This window comes from Arachis hypogaea, chromosome 1, assembly GCF_003086295.3.
Source record: "Arachis hypogaea cultivar Tifrunner chromosome 1, arahy.Tifrunner.gnm2.J5K5, whole genome shotgun sequence".
Lineage (NCBI taxonomy): Eukaryota > Viridiplantae > Streptophyta > Magnoliopsida > Fabales > Fabaceae > Arachis > Arachis hypogaea.
This window is the reverse complement of record NC_092036.1, coordinates 2,355,229-2,373,777: the sequence shown is the minus strand read 5'-3', so window position 1 is coordinate 2,373,777 and position 18,549 is coordinate 2,355,229. Positions and strand designations below refer to the sequence as shown.

At 33.5% G+C, this 18,549-nt stretch overlaps 2 protein-coding genes and 1 long non-coding RNA gene across 4 annotated transcripts; 1 reads left to right on the top strand and 2 right to left on the bottom strand.

Annotated features, from left to right (window-relative positions):
* Positions 1 to 2,372: 2,372 nt before the first annotated feature.
* LOC112790106 (protein CHAPERONE-LIKE PROTEIN OF POR1, chloroplastic) lies at positions 2,373 to 7,972 on the bottom strand. Of its 2 annotated transcripts, none has more exons than XM_025832342.2 (6): positions 7,797 to 7,970; positions 5,835 to 6,001; positions 5,540 to 5,643; positions 4,476 to 4,929; positions 3,931 to 4,083; positions 2,373 to 2,623 (listed from the first exon to the last, which is right to left on the bottom strand). In XM_025832342.2, exons 2-6 carry the CDS (start codon positions 5,978 to 5,980, stop codon positions 2,587 to 2,589), a joined length of 894 nt encoding a protein of 297 aa, XP_025688127.2. In that variant the 5' UTR covers positions 5,981 to 6,001; positions 7,797 to 7,970; the 3' UTR covers positions 2,373 to 2,586. The 2 variants fall into 2 exon arrangements, with proteins under 2 accessions (XP_025688127.2, XP_072091318.1); XM_072235217.1 differs by lacking the exon at positions 2,373 to 2,623 and adding an exon at positions 3,408 to 3,709 and having other exon boundaries at positions 7,797 to 7,972.
* Positions 7,973 to 12,501: 4,529 nt separating this feature from the next.
* On the bottom strand, positions 12,502 to 13,920 carry LOC140184409 (uncharacterized). The gene is made up of 2 exons (XR_011881011.1): positions 13,534 to 13,920; positions 12,502 to 13,100 (listed from the first exon to the last, which is right to left on the bottom strand). It is a non-coding gene; the product is annotated as an uncharacterized lncRNA (long non-coding RNA).
* A 932-nt stretch (positions 13,921 to 14,852) lies between these two features.
* On the top strand, positions 14,853 to 18,065 carry LOC112790099 (GDP-L-galactose phosphorylase 1). Its single transcript, XM_025832332.3, has 7 exons — positions 14,853 to 15,858; positions 16,044 to 16,156; positions 16,279 to 16,338; positions 16,446 to 16,688; positions 16,782 to 16,967; positions 17,100 to 17,348; positions 17,454 to 18,065. Exons 1-7 carry the CDS (start codon positions 15,738 to 15,740, stop codon positions 17,772 to 17,774), a joined length of 1,293 nt encoding a protein of 430 aa, XP_025688117.1. The 5' UTR covers positions 14,853 to 15,737; the 3' UTR covers positions 17,775 to 18,065.
* Positions 18,066 to 18,549: the final 484 nt, after the last annotated feature.

Here is an 18,549-nt window from a genome sequence, read left to right as displayed (position 1 = left end):
AATGGTTTATCCAAGGGGGAGAGAGAGACCATCGACATCAGTACGTAATGATAGATGCTTAGTATTCTATGATAAGTCAGCAAAAGTACTAATAAAATTGTGAGTGCTGAAAGTTCTAAGAAAATTCTCACACAGTAATATCATTTTCAAGATATAAAATTTTGGCAGGAATAAGGTGAATTAATTCACACTATTCTAACGGTTTTGTAAGGTAAGGTAGAGCATTGGTTACAATTGGGGATATTTAGGGTGCAATTTAAAAATTTGGTCTAAATTCAAATATTTTAGGGGTTAATTTAGTGTATTGGGTATAAATCTTAAAAATAGATTTGATTATTATTTTAAATTAGGTCTAGGTCAAGATAAATTCAGTTTTATTCGGTCTATATGTATTTTAAGAAAACTAAAAAAGTATATATATTTTAAATTAATTCCAGTATTATATTATATTAATTATAAATTTATTATTTTATTTTTAATCACACTAGTTGAATTAGAAAACAGATAAAAAAAAGTGTCAAATTAGAATTTGTAAACAAATTCAAATTTAAATATGGATATCAACTTTTCGGTAACAAATTTTTTCTTTATAAATAAGTTCATCATAAATAATTTTTTTTTATAAATTATTGTTAAAGTTTTAAAAGCCCAATTTTTACTCGAGTTAGACCTAATTTAATTATAGCCTTAAAATATTTATGTTTTATTGGATTTAGACCAGATTATAATCTAAAAAATAGACTCGATATATATTTAAGACTAAATGTAAATTAGAACAAAATCTATTTTACCGAATTCATATACACCCCTAATAGATAACATAAACTAGAAACACGTGTGTCATAGTCATAACTCAAGCTAATTCTCCAATTGTAATAAAAATAGTAGAGTTGTTGAACAACTCTTAAATTATAAAAACAAAACTATTTCCAACTTGATCAGCTTAACTGCCATAAGATCAGTGTTACTTTTATTTTTCTCTTTTGCGTACTTGATTAATTGGATTCAGATTTGAGTCCCTTTTGTGCACGACCACATCGAGAAATATTATTGTGTTTTATAAATTTTAGAAAATAATACAAATTAGTTTAAATTAATTTAAAATGATCTTATTTTATATTTATTAATTATTTTTAAAATAAATACATAATATTAGATATAATAAATATATAATTTTAAATTATTATTTCTTAACAATTAAGATTATGGAATATATTTTGAGGATTGGGATTTGGCTCTACGAATATGTAAAGCCTGATGAGTGATGACGTTATAGCCACTTTGGTATATGAGCTGATGCATCGACAAATAATAAATGTGAATGCAATTAATCATTTTTCCTAAATTAATACAAGAGGACCAACTTGGGGCTATTTTTTTTTTATATGAAAAAAATATTGGTATTCTTGTTGAAAATGATAGTATTTGGTATAATTACAAATGAGTAAATTTTTTAAGTGAGAAATCAATCCGTGAGGCGTGTTGAAACACATGAGAGCATGTTGAACACATGACAATATTCTGACCAACACGTAGGAAGTCTGTTGAATAATTTTCACAATACTGTAATACACTTCAAATGAATTTTCAACTAAAACACTATCTCTCGTTTCATATTAAAAATAATTTCTGCCAACCTGGCTCATAATTATAAAACTCGAAGATCAAACTAAATATATTTAAAACTCAGAACCAAATTAATTGTGCAGAGAACAAATTGAATCCTATCTCGAGCTTAAATGGTCCTAAGACCTTAAACATCCCCAGTAGTTGTGAAAGATATACCAATAGGCGGCAAATGATTATTCATATTTCATACAGCATATCTTCTATTAGCTCTTAGATATATACTATAAACCAATTAAAATAGAATATGTATTCTTTTATTTTGATCTAAACATTTTTTCCTTTTTTAAAGAAATCATTTAGAGAACACTATCTTCATTTTGGATACCATCAAAGTTATACGGAAAAAAAAAAAAACCAAAACCCTATTAATGTGAGTGTGGTCCCTTATGCACTCTTACATCTAGTGGGTGATGGTCAAGGAGTTGAATATAAATAGGAAATAAATTTTCTTAATTTTTTTAATTATTTGATAAAGTGTAATTTTCCATTTTACATTCTTTAAATGAAATTTAAAAAATATATAAAAAAATCACACTTTATCAAATAATAATTTTTTCTTAAAAAATCCACTCATGATATGAATGCCCTCCAAAACCATGTTACTTTCAATGCACAACATTTTCTATCATGATTTTCTTTAATATTTTTAATGTTAAATTTTTAAGGAAATATTTGTAAATATAGAATTTGTTTATTACGTGTTAGAATATGAAAATTTATAATTATTTAGAGCAATATAGAAATTATCTCCAACAGATTTATGATTATTTTATAGTCATGAAAATTTGTTTAGACATATGTTGGAATGTAGAGATTTATGATTATTTACATTGATATAGAGTGCCTTATAAATTATTATGATTATAACACACAACAAAACTCTTAGCATTATAGCAGAAGCAACATCTAAATAAACTGGATGTAGTCCGTCACTATGTATCTCTTGATGTCACAGCATCAATAGCATTTTAACAGCTTTTTGAAAATTGAAAACCTAAAAAAAAAATCACTCTTTTAGCTCATCGTATAAAATCAATTTCTAGAGTATATATACAAATCAATTTTATTGATTATTACACACCTAAGGTTGTCTAAATCATGTTTTAAAAGAAGCTTTAATTAAAACGGAATCTACATACCACCATTAAGAAGTGTCAATCAGACAACAGAATGCTATAACGTCACTTTTTTTCTCCCACAATATCTCCCAATCTGACTGTATCTCCCAATCCGTTAGATTAAGAACTAATCAATCACAGATTAGAATTTCATTTAAGGAGTTGCACTATCCAATGAGTTGCTATATACACATGGCTGGATTTCGAACCGCCAACACTTGCATAAGCAGACGAATGAACTAACTACTCGACCAACCTAAGTTGGTTTGCTATAAGGTCACATTAATAATTAATAATAAAGATCATATACCCAAAACTCTAACTACATAACCACTTGTCCAATTCCATCCATGACAAGCCATACCACAATAAAAAGCTAACTGACAGCAAAATGTCATCTATTCAACACAAATCCAGACAAAAAAAAAAAGCATGAAAATTCACAACTCAGCATATTCAATGCCACCTTGACAAATAGAAAGTTATAATGAATTTCACAAAATGTTTGGATGAAAATTCAATGAGATAGAAATAAAAAGCCAATAAACCCAAAATTATTTGGTTGTGGATAATCCCAAAAGTGGGGACAAAAAATAATTGTTTTTGTATTTTTGTCTCAACTATAATTAAAAAATAAAAAGAAAAAGAAAACTAATATAGTTCAGTGTAATTTGCTCTTGATATAACAATAATCATAGTTACAAGCATCATTCATGCCCATGTATTGTATAATAAATTAATAATACTAAACGACTTGAGATATATGACTATCTAAAGAAACTGAAAGAATGCTATGTTAGGGACTTGGGTACTATGAGATGCACAAAGTCCCACATCGAGTAGTATGGATGATGCACAAAGTCCCACATCGAGTAGTATGGATGCTTGATGTTGTATTTAAGGAGAGTGGTTCTTTCCTCTTAAACTTAACATGCTAGTTCCCATTTCCCATACCCCATATCCTGGAGATTAACATATTTGACTGGCTCAAGTCTCAACTCAAAATTACCATACCATACAAAAGAAGTAACAAAATCCTGAGGATGATAGTGATAAATTACACAGTAGAAAAGAAAGGCTCCCCGTAAAAATAAGATAAGCAGTATAACTTTTTGCAGATTTCCACTGAGAAAACTGTTCTAGTGCTCAAAAACTCAGTTCCATATGTAAATTAAGTAATTACCTAAGATAAGTAGATGACACCCATAATAAAACATACGATATCAAGGATGTCGTCACTTCAAATGCTCGTAGTCCCTTGATCAGAGGGATAGGAGGAATCACTGACACCATCAAGAAGGTCCCCAACAACCAGGAAGCAACAAATGCTCCAGCCCTACATGAAAAACAAGATTTAATTATAATGGATACCTTATAATAGTATCACATGTAGCAATGATATACATGGTGCATGCTTAGGGTAACGGTAACCATTTTGTTCATTAACTCTGATAGAAGCCATATCATATATATATATAGAACTCGTCTTAAACATTTCTAATCAAGTCACCATGATGTACAAATATTTTTCAACTAGAGTACTCTAGTTTGAAATTTTTGTATGCTATACAGGACCATGATAAAAAAAAAAATTGAATAAAACTATAAAAAACCCTAGCATAATTAATCCTAGAATGTACTAAATCATGGATCTAAAGGGAATGCAATGAAATCAAGTATATTCTAAATAGATTTTGAAGATTTAAACATATTATCATTTTTACATACCCATAAAGGAAGGCCCGGATCTTGCTCTTCAACCGATCATACACAAAATAAATTGTAGCCACCAGTGATATTGCAACCTGAAGTGTTGGCCCTTCCTCGGTTGGAAATAGAACAGTTAGAACTCCGAGAACCAAGAATGCCAACGATGTTTTGATAATGAACTTCTGGGATGGAGTTTGAAATCTGTTTCTTACAGCCTGAACATATTTGGATTGGTTCACCTCCCTCATTTTTTTCTTGATGTCAATTTTTGGGTTCCTCCTCTCATAGAACTTCTGCATGATTATCTTGTCATGCGCTGATTCAATGGCATCAATACTAGGTTTGTGCCCTGCATATTGTTGGATTAAAAAATTTCTTGCTGCTTGAATCTCGTCTTCTGAAGCTTCCTTGCTTATTCCAAGTCGTTTGTATGGATCCCTCACATTGATTCTTGGGAAAACAGCTGAATTTGCTGCAACATAATAAGGTTGAGGGCTAAACAATCATTTTATTAATTTCAAATGATTCAAAGTATTATGATTCATATGCATAAGATGGAAGATAAAGTTATTAGTTATCATATTGCACAGATTTACAGCAAAAAAGATGGAAGAAGAAGAAAAGAAGAGGGAGCAAAAAGAAGAGGGGACAGGAAAACAGTCATTTGAGGTAAACAAAGAAAAGACGTGAATTTAGAAACAATATTATACTTTATCTTAAGACCCCAAGCTTCTCAGACTCCCTAGCTTCCTAAGTATAATTCTTGTTTATGCAGGTTCAGCTTCTAAGACATGCTAAAGCTATGGGTGATGAGCTTAAACAATGACTGATAAAAAGGGTTGGCATCAACTTAACTAAATGACAAACAAAAACACTGAAGTATCCCGCCTTGTATACGTGAGAGAACAAACTTGTATGATATCATACAACCAATGTTGAAGTAAGCTTTATTTTCACTGAAACTGGTGCATTGGGAGAGAAAAAAAGGGTACCAACTAACTCACATCCGCAAATATTGTGCCTTACAGTGAAATTTGTTATATCACATCTAAAATTATAGAATTATCAAGAATCAAAGTTACCAGCAGATTCATTTGCCATATCACCATATGAAGCATCCATAGCACTTTTGACCAAGTGAACTCGTCGTTTATTGAGGTTTAGTCTAGAACACAACATATTGGATCTGTGAAGTGGCAAGTCGTTGAAGTTGTATATTAGTTACCATTTAACAAGGCACAACCCAGTCATCAAGGATCAGTACAGTTTGGTGTTAAAAATTGTATAAAAACTAATTATTACTTTTTACCACTGTTTTTATCCCAAACCAAACTAGCCCCAAGTGATAATAACAATAACAAACTATATGTCGAGTACCTTTCCTCTTGGAGAAACTCCTTTTCTTGTTTACGTTTCCCAGCCCCAGAAAAGGCAGCAATTCGGATACGCTGAGATCCCAAGTGACAAGTAGGTAGTTGGAGACAACATCCTGAAGAAGAACTACTTAATCCCAATAGTCTCATTGGTGCAAGAACTCCTTCGACCTAAATATCAGACCAGAAATTGATGTTTGAAGCAAAGAGAACAAAAAAGATACACCAGATACATAAGATAAACAGCATTTATAAAGCAATGGATGCAAGCATATCATTTGTGTGAACAGTGACTAAGATTGCCAAGCTCCAAATGTTACAGATTCATAACCATTTTCGTTCAACTTTCTTTTTGCTGTGGATGAGTATGCAACTAGTAAATTATTTTTCTCCCAAACTTCTCAGAAGTAAAAGCCATTTAACTCCTGCTTGAGCCAAACTGTTTACAACTTCTAACCACTTCATATAGTTGTTCAGAACAACAAACCCCTTCATTTATCAACTCGTTATTATTTGAATTGCTCATCGCCACCAGACGCATAAGATAACTATGGAACCACAAACAATTAACGTTATTATGGACGCCAATTAACTATAATTGAGAAGGCCAATTCCATTCTATATTGCCCCAATATCAAAACACAATCAAACTAATTGCACCTAAAGTATCTAACTCTGACAAGTAGAAACCATCAGAAGATGACTCATCTACTTACTATCCTAAAAAGTATCCCTTTTCCCGGAAAAATTTATTGAAATTGATTAATTTTCCCTCCAATCTTTCAGTCTTAAAGTGATTTGATCAATGCCAACTTTTTTATTTCTTTTTCCTTTACTTGAATACCACAATATATATAATATATAATATGTCATAATAAAAAAATAATAATAAATGCATTCCTGGCTATATATGAGGCAAGGAAACTATCATTGACAATGGTCTTTTCATCACTCCTAAATAAATTATTTTACAAGGCATATCTTGTATCAACTTGCCCCTACACCTTGAAAAATTATAATTTTGTATTTCTTGGATAAAGTAAAAATCATAGCGGAGAGAGCCAGTGTAGTTGTAGTAGCACTAATATCTGAAACACATATGTAACTTCCAGAGAGAAAGAATATCAAGTAGCGGAGTTCAGAAGAAATTTCTATACTCTTGCTTTTATCAAATAGAAGGCACTTCATAGGTTTTTTCAATATCATTTTTTATATACATGCATCTTTATCATATTTTTCTCCATAATGATCATCATATATACTCTCATGTAACAAAAATCCAAAATAAATAAATAAATAAAGAGTTTAATTTTGATACATTGACACTATAAAACGTTTCAGAGTTATCCAATCACAACCATTCTTTTGGATGACCATTCACGAGTCAATATAAAAGGTAGTTACTTTTACTGATATGGTGTTACATAATTAGATGCATATATAAAACTGTTTTTTATCTACGGTACACCAAAATTAAATTCTTAAATAATGCCCCAACACAAACTAAAACATGAGATTAAAATTGAGCTAACTAAATATTTGGCATTAGATAAGCGGAGTATGTTGTCAACACTGCAAAATCAGTATATCAACTCATCACATGGCAATTTTTCTTTTTATCTCTGCAAATACATACCATAAAATAATAATGTACATAGAATTAGAACAATATATATGTATTGAATTTCTCTAATTCCATTTGACTCATGGCAATTGGGAAAGCCAACCATTTTGAATATAACCATTGCCAATTCAATTTGAGAAACATGGAGCGAGTAAAGAGATGCACACAATTACATAACAGATAAGATACACAAGCTTTTCATGACAGTAAAAATCATTATAATAGAAGTAAAATTGAAACTTCAGCACAAAAATTTCACAATATGGGAATTAACAAACAACACTGAAAAAAGGAACAAAATCCCCATAGCATAAAAATAGGTTAGAAGAAAAAAAACCTAACCCGAGGATAGCAGAGAAGCAGTGGTCAACAGGGGGTTACAAAGGCGGAACGGAGACGACAGTTGAAGGGAGGCGACGGCGGAACAAGCGACGGCGGAAGAGGGATTGGGCGGAGGGGTTTTAAGTGGAGACACTTGGGTCTGGTTTTGGCAGTAAATTATCGTTTAGGCCACCAAATAGCTGCAATACAGGTTAGGCTTGTAAGCAGCCAAGCAGGTATGGGCCAAGCCCATTTCGCAAGGGATTGGGCCAACTTTTAGACCATACATTTTTTTTTGTTCACAGTATTCCCTACTCCGACTGACTAATTCATATGTATTTAAGATTTTACCTGACCAAAAAAATATGTATTTAGGATTTTAGAAAATTAATTATTTTTTATTTATAATTTAATAAAAAGTCTTGTACATACAGCAACTCATTAGTCAGCAGCAAATCTTTAAATGAAGCTCAATACTGTAATAGATTAATCCTTGATCTATTAGGTTGGAGGATACTATAAAAAATCAAAATAAAAAAAAAGCTATTAAAATTTTAAAAAAAATAAATTATTATTTACTAACCTTTTTTTCAAAATTTTCTAATTATTTTTCCATTCACTAGAAAAAAGATTGCCAGAAGAATTTACTTAATGTAAAATTATAAAATTTGGAAGATTTAAATAATTATTCTTCTTTTTTTTACGTAGATTTAAAAGAAATGTTGAAATTTGATTTTAAAATATTTTTTAGTGTGTCTCTTTATATTTGGTATATTTTGTCAAATTAATATTATATTTAGAGGATTAAAATATTATTTCTTTTTTTTAGAATAATTTATTCAAAAATTATATCTTTTGGAGTCAAAATAGTACTTTACTCTTTAGATTGATAAATGTTTTATTTTACAAAGTATTTATTGAAGTTCCTTTTTTTGTTCGTGAAATTTGAGTTAAGGCTTATTTTTAAAAAGTTTGAGAAAACAATCTTGTAACATTGTTTTATAGTAGGATTCTCAACTATTGTTGAAGACTAAATGGAGGCAAGTCTCCGTAGAACATTATATATTATAGTGCATTATCTTCTGTTCCTTGTCACTTTTATACTCTTTCGTTTGTTTTGAAACCTCAACGATATCTTGTTTAAAAAAAAATAAAAAACTTAAGCTTTCTAAAATTTAAACTAATATTTTCTGTTACTCATAAGTTCAGAAGATTAATAAGTCTTGTTAGGATCTTTTATGATTAATAAATTTTGGTAAGATTTTTTGTTAATAAATCTTTTAATAATAATAAGAGTAATATTAAAATTTATTTTAAACATTAAAAATAAAATTGAATCAAATTAACTATTATAGATTTTTTTTAAAATTTTTCAAAAATGTTAAAAAAATAGACTTAGTTTAACTTTTTAAAACTTATTTGTCACTTGTTTAAAATATAGATAAAAAGGTAAAAAAGGGAAAAAAATGTGAGCTTTAACGAAACAAATCACTATATTTTTCTCTAAATAATTAGAGGGAAAAAAATTAATGACCAAATAAGTATCATTACTAATTTGATTTTCACTTATAATAATAAAGAATTAAATTGTTATCAATTATGGTAACATTTTTTAAATTTAATTTTTACTTTATTCATGTCTAAACAAAAAGATCAAATGTTACAATTGATTGATCATATTTATTTCCATTTATTCCTTAGCCCAAAATAAGATTATATTTATTTTTATTTATTTCTTAGCCCAAAATAAAATCAGGCTCAAAAAGAATAAAAGTCCACCTTATAAAGGTGGTTTCTATTACTCCTACCTGACCTCATAGAAGTTAGGCGTAATGAAGACACTTCAGCCCTACTTATTTAAATAAATAATTGATTCTTAAGATATCTCCTAATAATCTAGAAGGGAGATCTCAACAACTTCTCTAACAAAAGGAAACGGTTATCCACCATCAAAGGTGGTTATCGATCCTACTATAAATACACTAAGACCCTCACGTATATTTAGAACCCAATTAACTAAAAACCTACTTAAACCCTTGCTAATTTAAATATCGGAATTCCTTGTAGGTACCACCCCCACCTTCTCACGAGGAACTCGGACGGCGGCACCTCGACACTAGCAGAAGTCAGACGCTACCCCATAAGAAACATGGGCCTCACGTTCAGGCCCAAAAACAACCCTGTTTCAGATAACCCTCGAAACATTAGCGCGTTGCCGGGGACCTCGAAGTCTACGCCTCACATGGCAGATGAACAATTTGAAGACGGGCATACTGCATCTGAGTCCGAGCCGGAACTTAATCACGACAACCGAGCACTCGTACTACCTCGACCATAGGAAAGAACAAGTACCTCCGCGTGGTACATCGAAAAACCTGCCAGCACAGCAGATCCATTCAGAAATCCATCCCCCCGAGAATGAGGAGCCTCTTCATCCTACAGTGATTCAGAGGCTCGTACATGGACACCGCGGTCGATTAGAACAACTCGAACAGGAGATTGAGTGACAGTAGGAATCGGAAAGATACTTGCGAAAAGAAATACAAAGACGAAAAGAGCTGGAGAAAAAGTTTTCGAAATTAGAAACCGACCTTCGAAGTCGGAGAAATCGAGCGGATCAGGATGAAAGTCATCTTGGAGGGGAGGACCCATTTATTGAAGAAATCATGTGAGCTAGGGTTTCTAAGAATTTTAAAAGTCTCGACATGGATCTCTATGACGGTACGACCGATTCAAGACATCACCTTAACAATTTCAAAAGTCGGATGTACCTAGCTGATGCGTCCGATGTAACTCGTTGCAAAAGTCTTTCGGACAACATCAGACCAAAGCAGCGATGAAGTGGTTTAATAATTTACCGCATAGGTCGATGACTTGCTTTGATAACTTGGCAAATAAGTTTTTTCACCCAATTTCAATTCAAAAGAATAAAGTCAAACACGCTCCAACTCTCTTAGGGGTGAAACAAGAAGTTAGTGAAACACTCCAAGTGACACCTAATTTTCTTGTATGAAGTATAAGAGCAGGCAGAGAAGTATATCATTATGGAGGAGAACTCTTGACTTAGCGATCTCGTCCCAAAGCCAAACCTTCCCTACCAAGCTCGAGATAAAGAGAATGAGACAAAAAAAGAGGAGTACAACTCGGAGAAGTCTTGAAGATACCACAACTACACGTCACTCCGAGTTTTTCTTGCTGATATTTAGAGGGAGATCTGTCTCACTAAAAAACTTCCACCCCTTACCCCATTAAACACAAAAAGATCATAACTCAAACAGAATACTGCGAGTATCATAAGCTATATGGGCATTCTACTAATGACTGTTATGATCTGAAAAATGTCATAGAAAAACTGTCTAGAGAAGGTCGGCTAAAAAGATACCTCGTCGAGAGATCGGACGACCAAGGAAAAAGGAAAAGAGGTGATGAACCTGAAGGACGGCGAGATCGACCCCCCCCCCCAAAACTCCTGATAGGCACATACATATGATAAATTGAGGAATTGCAGGAGGAGGAGTTACTAAATCCTCACGTAAAAGTCATCTTAAAGAGGTATATCAAGTTGGAAAAGACAGCGGAGCACCCGATCTGCCAACAATTTCATTCACCAAAGAGAACGCACAAGGGGTGACATCTGATCACGATGACCTTGTGGTATATGTGTAAAATAATTACACTGATATGATGTCAGAGGTAAATTGCAAACTTTATTTGGACTTTGGATTTTTTTTAATTGCAACCTGCAAAATGCAAGTTACGTTTTATGTATGGGATTAATTTTTTAAATTTTTTCAGATGAACAAAACGCAAGTTGCGTTTTGAATTTTAAAGTTATTTTTTATTTAGAAGTTGCAAAATGCAGCTTGCGTTTTGTATGGAAAAGATATTTAAATCGCGAGTCTTGCTTATAAATACCATTGGTAATACATTCGTGTTTCGTATCTCACCTTTATTCCCCTTTCTTTCATAGTGAATTTTTTTTACCATTTATAGTGTCAAAAAAGTTGGGTTAGATAAAGTTGAGGTTACGAAAGATATTGCAAATTTGTGAGTGTATTATAACGGTGAGATTATACTAAACACACACGAAGGAGTGATTTTTGTTTGTGAATGCCCGTTTTTCTTTGTTATTCCATGCACCATAGATTTTGTAGAATCGCAAAATGGTCTTTCTGAGAACATACAAAGTCACATTTTAAAGAGGGTAAGCAACATTTTATACAAGAATCGTGTACAAGTATTTGGTGGGCTGATTCAGTTTCAACTAATGTCCATCACTGACCACGCATGTATATATTTATCAACAAGTCCAATTTTACGTGCCAATGATAGAACTATATGTTGAGTTTGAAAGCATACGAAATTAGACACGATTGATGAAGAGGTGAATGTTGATAAATTTATGGATATAAGGAGCTCTTCAAGCACACGTATCCAACATACAACAAAACTTTTTTTTGGTGCTGTGAGCTTGCGTTTGCCGCTGACCACTTGCAAAATGCAAATTACGTTTGACGAGTTCCAACCAAGGTTCTAAAAACCGAACCGGTCATCGAACCGCTCTAAGTACTGGTTCATTGGTTCATAGGTTCAACCGGTTTGACCGTGGTTGAACCGTAAAAACCGTTTTATAATAAAATAATAAATAAAATATAAATAAGCACATGAAAATATAATTATAGTCTAATCGAAACTTTAAAATATCATTCAAATTAAAAGTACTATATAAACCAAATGTTATAATCTCATTCAAATACAAATTCAAAGTTCAAAAGTCAACAAACAAACAACCAATCAAAAAACGTTTAGCTCAGTATGCGATTTAGAATGAGTGCAAAAAACGTTTATCTAGCTCTGCTAGCTTGATCCTCTTCTGAACTAACCTTTTGAAAAATGATGGTTTTTTTCCGTTGTGATATCTTGCAGGTTTCAATTCTTCGGAGTACAAAACAAAAGGGGAAGACTTCGGTTGATCAGTTTGGAGCACGAATAGATCTTTAGATGGATGATTATTGAGATCGCCAATTAAATTTGGTCAAAGATGAAGAATTGAAATTCATATGGCACTTACATTAAAAACTCTTACAAAGATTTTCCCTTAAAATTTTGTCACTGCTATTTATTGTACCATGTATTGGTTGGGGACTGAAACTATGTTACAATGCTGCACATGAACAGATCTTTAAGATTAGTTGAACGTCTTAGTTTTAACGGATGAAATATCCACTTTGGCACTTCTTAAATGATGCTGCCATTGGTTCTGAAATATCAATGTTTTAGAATCTTAATTCGTTTGCCATGTTTGGTTGATACTTTCTTCCATACCTAAATATTACCAGCATCCAACCCAATAATCTCAATTCTCAAATTCACAACAAATGAACAAACAACATCCAAATTCCAAAATTAAAGTATACAAACAACATCTCAGGTTCAAAAAATTCTTTGTTCACAAAATCATCTCTCAAAATCAGAGTATACAAAACCAGAGTTCACAATAACAAAATCATGTCACAAAATCAGAGTTCACACAATCAGATTTCACAAAATCAGAATTCACACAATCATGTCACAAAATCAGTTCATATTTCATCACAAAATCAGTTTATATTTCATCACAGTTTCATCAGAGTTCACAGAGTTCACATATCACTATATCAGTTCATAACAGTTTCAGAGACTCAGAGTTCTATTCATCAGAGTTCAGTTCATCAGAATTTCATCACAAAATCATGTTCATATCTAAATTAAAAATTACCTGGAAATGAGGAAATCTATTGCTTTCTCTCAGAGCTCGAAGGACTTCAGGCTTTAATTTCTTCAACGCTTCAACGCTTCTCTATTGCTTTCTCTCAGAGGCAGAGCTCGACGGAGGTGACATGCGAAGTGGCTGAGGGCGCGACGGAGCTGAGCTCGACTGCGAGACGGTGCGACGGACCCAACGGCGCCACGAAGCTGACAGCGCGACGCTGCTGACGGCGTGACGGTGCTGAAGGCGCGACGGAGGTGAGTGCGTTGAGGGCTTCAGGTGTGGTGGGTCGTGGCCTTGTGGGTGTTACTCTGTCTTCTGTGGGACGCTGGAGTGGAGTGATGAGTAGCTGGACGAAGTGCGAACTGCGAAGGGGAAAAGGGAATTAGGGTTCCCAAAACGCAAAACGGCGCCGTTTTGCTACAAGGTTAAAAAACCGATTGGGTCCTGATTCGGTTCGACCGACCGGTAACCGACCGATTCGCCGGTTCAACGCCAATTTTCAAATTCTGCAGTTTTCCTTGTTATCCGAACTATTTCGGTGTCCGGTTCACGGTTCAACTGGTTCGAATCGGTTTTCAGAACATTGGTTCCAACACAGTTAATATCTACTCCGATTTGCATACAGGGGACCAAAAAAAATACATTTCACCCTCAGATTATCTTTCCTGCAAAATACAATTTACGTTGGGCAGCCACCATACAACTTTTCTTTTCGTTTTTCATAAAATACAGGTTATGTTTGACACAGATGTACAGTTGCAGATTCACATCTATAAATTACACTCCATGCACCAATATCTTTACATTACCCGATTTTTTTTTTCTATTACTAAATTAATTTCTGCTATAACTATCTATCAATATTAATGCGTGTAATTTTATATTCAAACTTCATTGTTGCAAATTTAAAATATTAAAATCCAATATAAAAATTGATATTTTAAGTTAATAATAGTATTCTTAGAACGAATAATTAAAAAAGTACTCAAAAAGTTATAAAAATAATCACAAAATAGTTATTATAATTTTCATACAAATAGAATAAGAGACTTTTTGTTACAAAATTGTCATAAATCAATTGTCATTTTTTTATATAAATCATTGCACGATGTATAATATGTGAAAATATTAAAACCATGCTTCTATTTTTTTTTATCAAAAATAAAGAGATTTGAATTTGTGACCTTTTAAGTGAGTATGAAAAGATTATGTCATTTGAGTTATACTCATTGATAACTATGATTCCATTTATTAAAAAAAAATTTATAATAAAAATTAATTTGATACAGTCTAATAATATAGAGCTTTATTTTATTGCTTAATTCGTTGCATTGAGTTTTTTTTTTTTTTTTGGATCAAGTGGATTGGACAATTTTTAATCCTAGGCATTAATTCCATATTTTACACACCTACACAACATACTTACACACATTATATAGATATTATGGATTCTTGGAACATCCAACCTCAGCTGGAATTTGAACCCGGGTGCAGCTTGATGGGAGGCGTAAAAATCCAGCCTCATCTTTTTAATCATTAAAAAAGTTTATTCAAAAAACGAGTGACCAAAAGTATTCCTAAAAACAAAATAAAATCATAAAATATGATGGTAGATCACAACCACATCTCACAGTCCACAGCCCACACAGCCCACATCTAAAAATAAAAAAATAAATTAACAAACCAACCCAAAAAAACGAAAACAAAACCCCCTCTCCGTAGCCTCCACACTTGTCTCCGTCTCTCAAGATCTCCCAAATCCCCAACCTCTGGGTTCAAACGGAATCCCCATCCAAGAAGATTGTTCTCCATCTTGTTCTTTGTTCTAGTGAGGAAGAAGGATTGGAGGGTTGAAACCCAGGGTTTGAGGCGTTGCAGGCATCACGGCTGTTCAAAGAGTATATCGCCCCTTAACTCATGTCCGCTCTCTACGACGCAAGGGTTGCCTAACTGCCTCCAACCCTTCGCCGCACGGCGGACGTGGCGCTTTGCCTTCTGAAGGCGGCAGCCCCTCTGACCTCCTCTTCCTCGCCGGCGGTGGCCACAACATCCTCTCTTCCCTCTTCGTTTAGTGTCGTAGTAGCTCTCCAATTAGTAATCTCTTCTTCCTTTCCGCAAAGCAAGAAAAAATAATAAAGATCTCCTATTTTCGATCGGTAATTGGGATTAGGGTTGTGATTTGGGGGTTTAGGGTAAGAGAAAGGGTAAAGATGTTGAGCATTAAGAGAGTTGCTACCCTGGTTTCGAATTTTCAGAAAGAGGAGGTTGGGGTGGCTGCTCCACCTTCTGAAGGATGTGGCCGGAATTGCCTCAAGAGCTGTTGCATTCAAGGTATCTTCTTTTTTTTTTAAAGGAAAAAGATTTAATTTTTACTTGCATGCATGATATTGTAGATGTATTTTAAGGCTTATTTGTGTGTCTTTTATTTTTATGTTTAAATTCTGCTGTCTTTTTACTGGTTTACTTATTTGCATGATGTGTTGGATGGTGTATTTTGTGCGATATTTTTTTGACAGCGGCGAAGCTCCCTTTGTATGCTTTTAAAGAGGTTGAGAAGGTTGGTGGAAAGGACTTGCCACTATGCAAAGATCAATCTGTGGCTTTTTTGGACTCGCTCATTCTTGGGGAGGTAACTATGAAGTTTTGATGGTGGCGGATTTGATCAACAAGTTTAACATTTTCATCAGTTTTGTTGTTGTATGAATTGTTTTTCATGTTATGTGCTTAAGTTTTTATGCTTTGGTGTTGTAGTGGGAAGATCGGATGCAGAGAGGGCTTTTTCGCTATGATGTTACTGCCTGCGAAACTAAGGTCTGATTTCTCTGCCCTCTTTATTTGATGTTCTCTAGTTATCTTGATAAACTACTAGCTCCGCACTAGGCTTCATGTGTGGTTTTTTGGGGGTAATTCTGGTGCAGGTGATTCCGGGTGAGTATGGTTTTATTGCCCAGCTGAATGAAGGCCGCCACCTCAAGAAGCGACCTACTGAGTTCCAAGTTGATAAGGTCCTCCAACCTTTTGATGAGAGCAAATTCAACTTCACCAAAATTGGGCAGGAAGAGGTCCTGTTTCAATTCGAAGCAAGCAGTGATGCCGAAGTCCAATTCTTTCCCAATGCGCCAATTGATGTTGAGAACTCTCCTAGTGTTGTTGCCATCAATGTGAGTTTCTTAAATTTTGTGTTGAAATTTTTTACCTCAAGGGTTCATAGAATAAGTGGCTTATATGGGATAAAGCTTGATGTGTCTTAACAGGTCAGTCCTATAGAATACGGGCATGTTCTGCTAATTCCTCGCATTTTTGAGTGTTTTCCCCAAAGGATTGATCATGCCAGCTTTCTGCTTGCACTCCACATGGCAGTAGAAGCAGGAAATCCATACTTTCGATTAGGTTACAACAGCCTAGGTGCATTTGCGACTATTAACCATCTTCATTTCCAGGTACTGGTTTCCGAATCTGAATTGCTTCCGATCATATCCTTATTGGCCATGTTGATTATTAGCTTATTGCTCTGTTGTACAATGCTACCTCAGTAATAAAACTTATTTCAATTTTGTGATTGGCATGTTCAGGCTTATTATCTGGCTGTGCCTTTCCCCATTGAGAAGGCCCCTACTAAGAAAATTGCCAAACTAAATCGGGGTGTGAAGATTTCAAAATTGTTGAACTACCCCATCCGAGGCCTTGTGTTTGAGGGTGGTCATTTGCTCAAAGATTTAGCAAACACTGTGTCAGATGCATGCATCTGTCTTCAACACAATAACATACCTTACAATATTCTTATTTCTGATTGTGGTAGACAAGTCTTCCTCTTACCACAGGTAAATTGGCTTTGGAATTTATCTTAAGTTGTTTGAAAATTTAAATTGCACTCGTCAGTTCCATGAACAATATTTGTGACAACTTATTCAAAATGGATGAAACAGTGTTATGCTGAGAAACAAGCTCTTGGAGAAGCGAGTGCCGAGCTTCTCGACACTCAAGTCAACCCTGCTGTGTGGGAAATCAGTGGGCACATGGTGTTGAAGAGGAGGAAGGACTATGAAGAGGCATCTGAAGCCAATGCTTGGCGGCTTCTTGCTGAAGTCTCGCTCTCTGAAGAGAGGTTTCAAGAAGTCAGTTGTCTCATTTTTCAAGCCATGACATCCAGCGAGCTCGAGGTCAAATGCCAATGTGTAGAGGAAGCTGGCTCCAGTCCTTCCCCTGCAATGGTGGCTGGTTCACAAGAGTGTCTTGTTCTCCAGTAACAATGCTCTTGATGAACAAATCTAATATTGATTCTCCAGTATAATACTCCATAGTATGATGTATCAGTTCAAACCAGTACCATCTATGGTGGTGGTTAATAAAGGTTGGAAATATGTCCTGTGCTTTTAAAGGACCTGAAAAATAATGTGGCTTGTATTGGTTTGATGCTGTGTTTCCTTGCTTGGTTATATACTTGTTCTATGTAATGATGTGATGCAACTATGCAATAAGTGGTTGACCTGCCACTTCCTTTCTGTTATGTGAACTTATGTGCAAAATTACGGTTGGTATCTCTATTGTTTTTGGCTGAAACTGATTGCTTTAGGTGATTAGGAAGGTGGAAAACGTGGATATAGTGTGTAAAAACTAAAAAGGTGTTTCCCATTATAATAAAGGTGATTTCATGGATGAACCCCTCCCTCTCTCCCGGGTCTCTCTTTCCTTTTTAATTGTTATTTTTTATTTGGTTTAATTGTTTTGTTGGTATTTACAATTTTACCAAATTTATAATTAGGTTTTTATATTTTATTTTTTTATTGGGTTTTTATATTATTTTTAATTTTGTAATTAAGTTTTTTTAGGTTAAAAAATGTTAGAGTTAATTAAATATTTTTTTTTTTTGCAAATTGAAGGTATTCATAATTAAGAATTTAATTAGATTTTTGATCATATGTATTTTTAGAAAAATATTTTGTTAATTTTAACGTTTTTGACATGAAAAGGATTAAATTACATATTTAAAAAACAGTATTGGGATCTAATTAAAAAATATAT

Excerpts from the sequence above, each read along its gene's own strand:
- LOC112790106 (XM_025832342.2), bottom strand. The coding sequence starts at position 5,980 with ATGAGACTATTGGGATTAAGTAGTTCTTCTTCAGGATGTTGTCTCCAA. Across the intron at positions 5,644-5,834 it reads GAGTTTCTCCAAGAGGAAAG|ATCCAATATGTTGTGTTCTA; the intron begins GTACTCGACATA and ends GCCACTTCACAG. Across the intron at positions 4,930-5,539 it reads TATGGCAAATGAATCTGCTG|CAAATTCAGCTGTTTTCCCA; the intron begins GTAACTTTGATT and ends ATTATGTTGCAG.
- LOC112790099 (XM_025832332.3), top strand. The coding sequence starts at position 15,738 with ATGTTGAGCATTAAGAGAGTTGCTACCCTGGTTTCGAATTTTCAGAAA. Across the intron at positions 15,859-16,043 it reads CAAGAGCTGTTGCATTCAAG|CGGCGAAGCTCCCTTTGTAT; the intron begins GTATCTTCTTTT and ends TTTTTTTGACAG. Across the intron at positions 16,157-16,278 it reads ACTCGCTCATTCTTGGGGAG|TGGGAAGATCGGATGCAGAG; the intron begins GTAACTATGAAG and ends TTGGTGTTGTAG.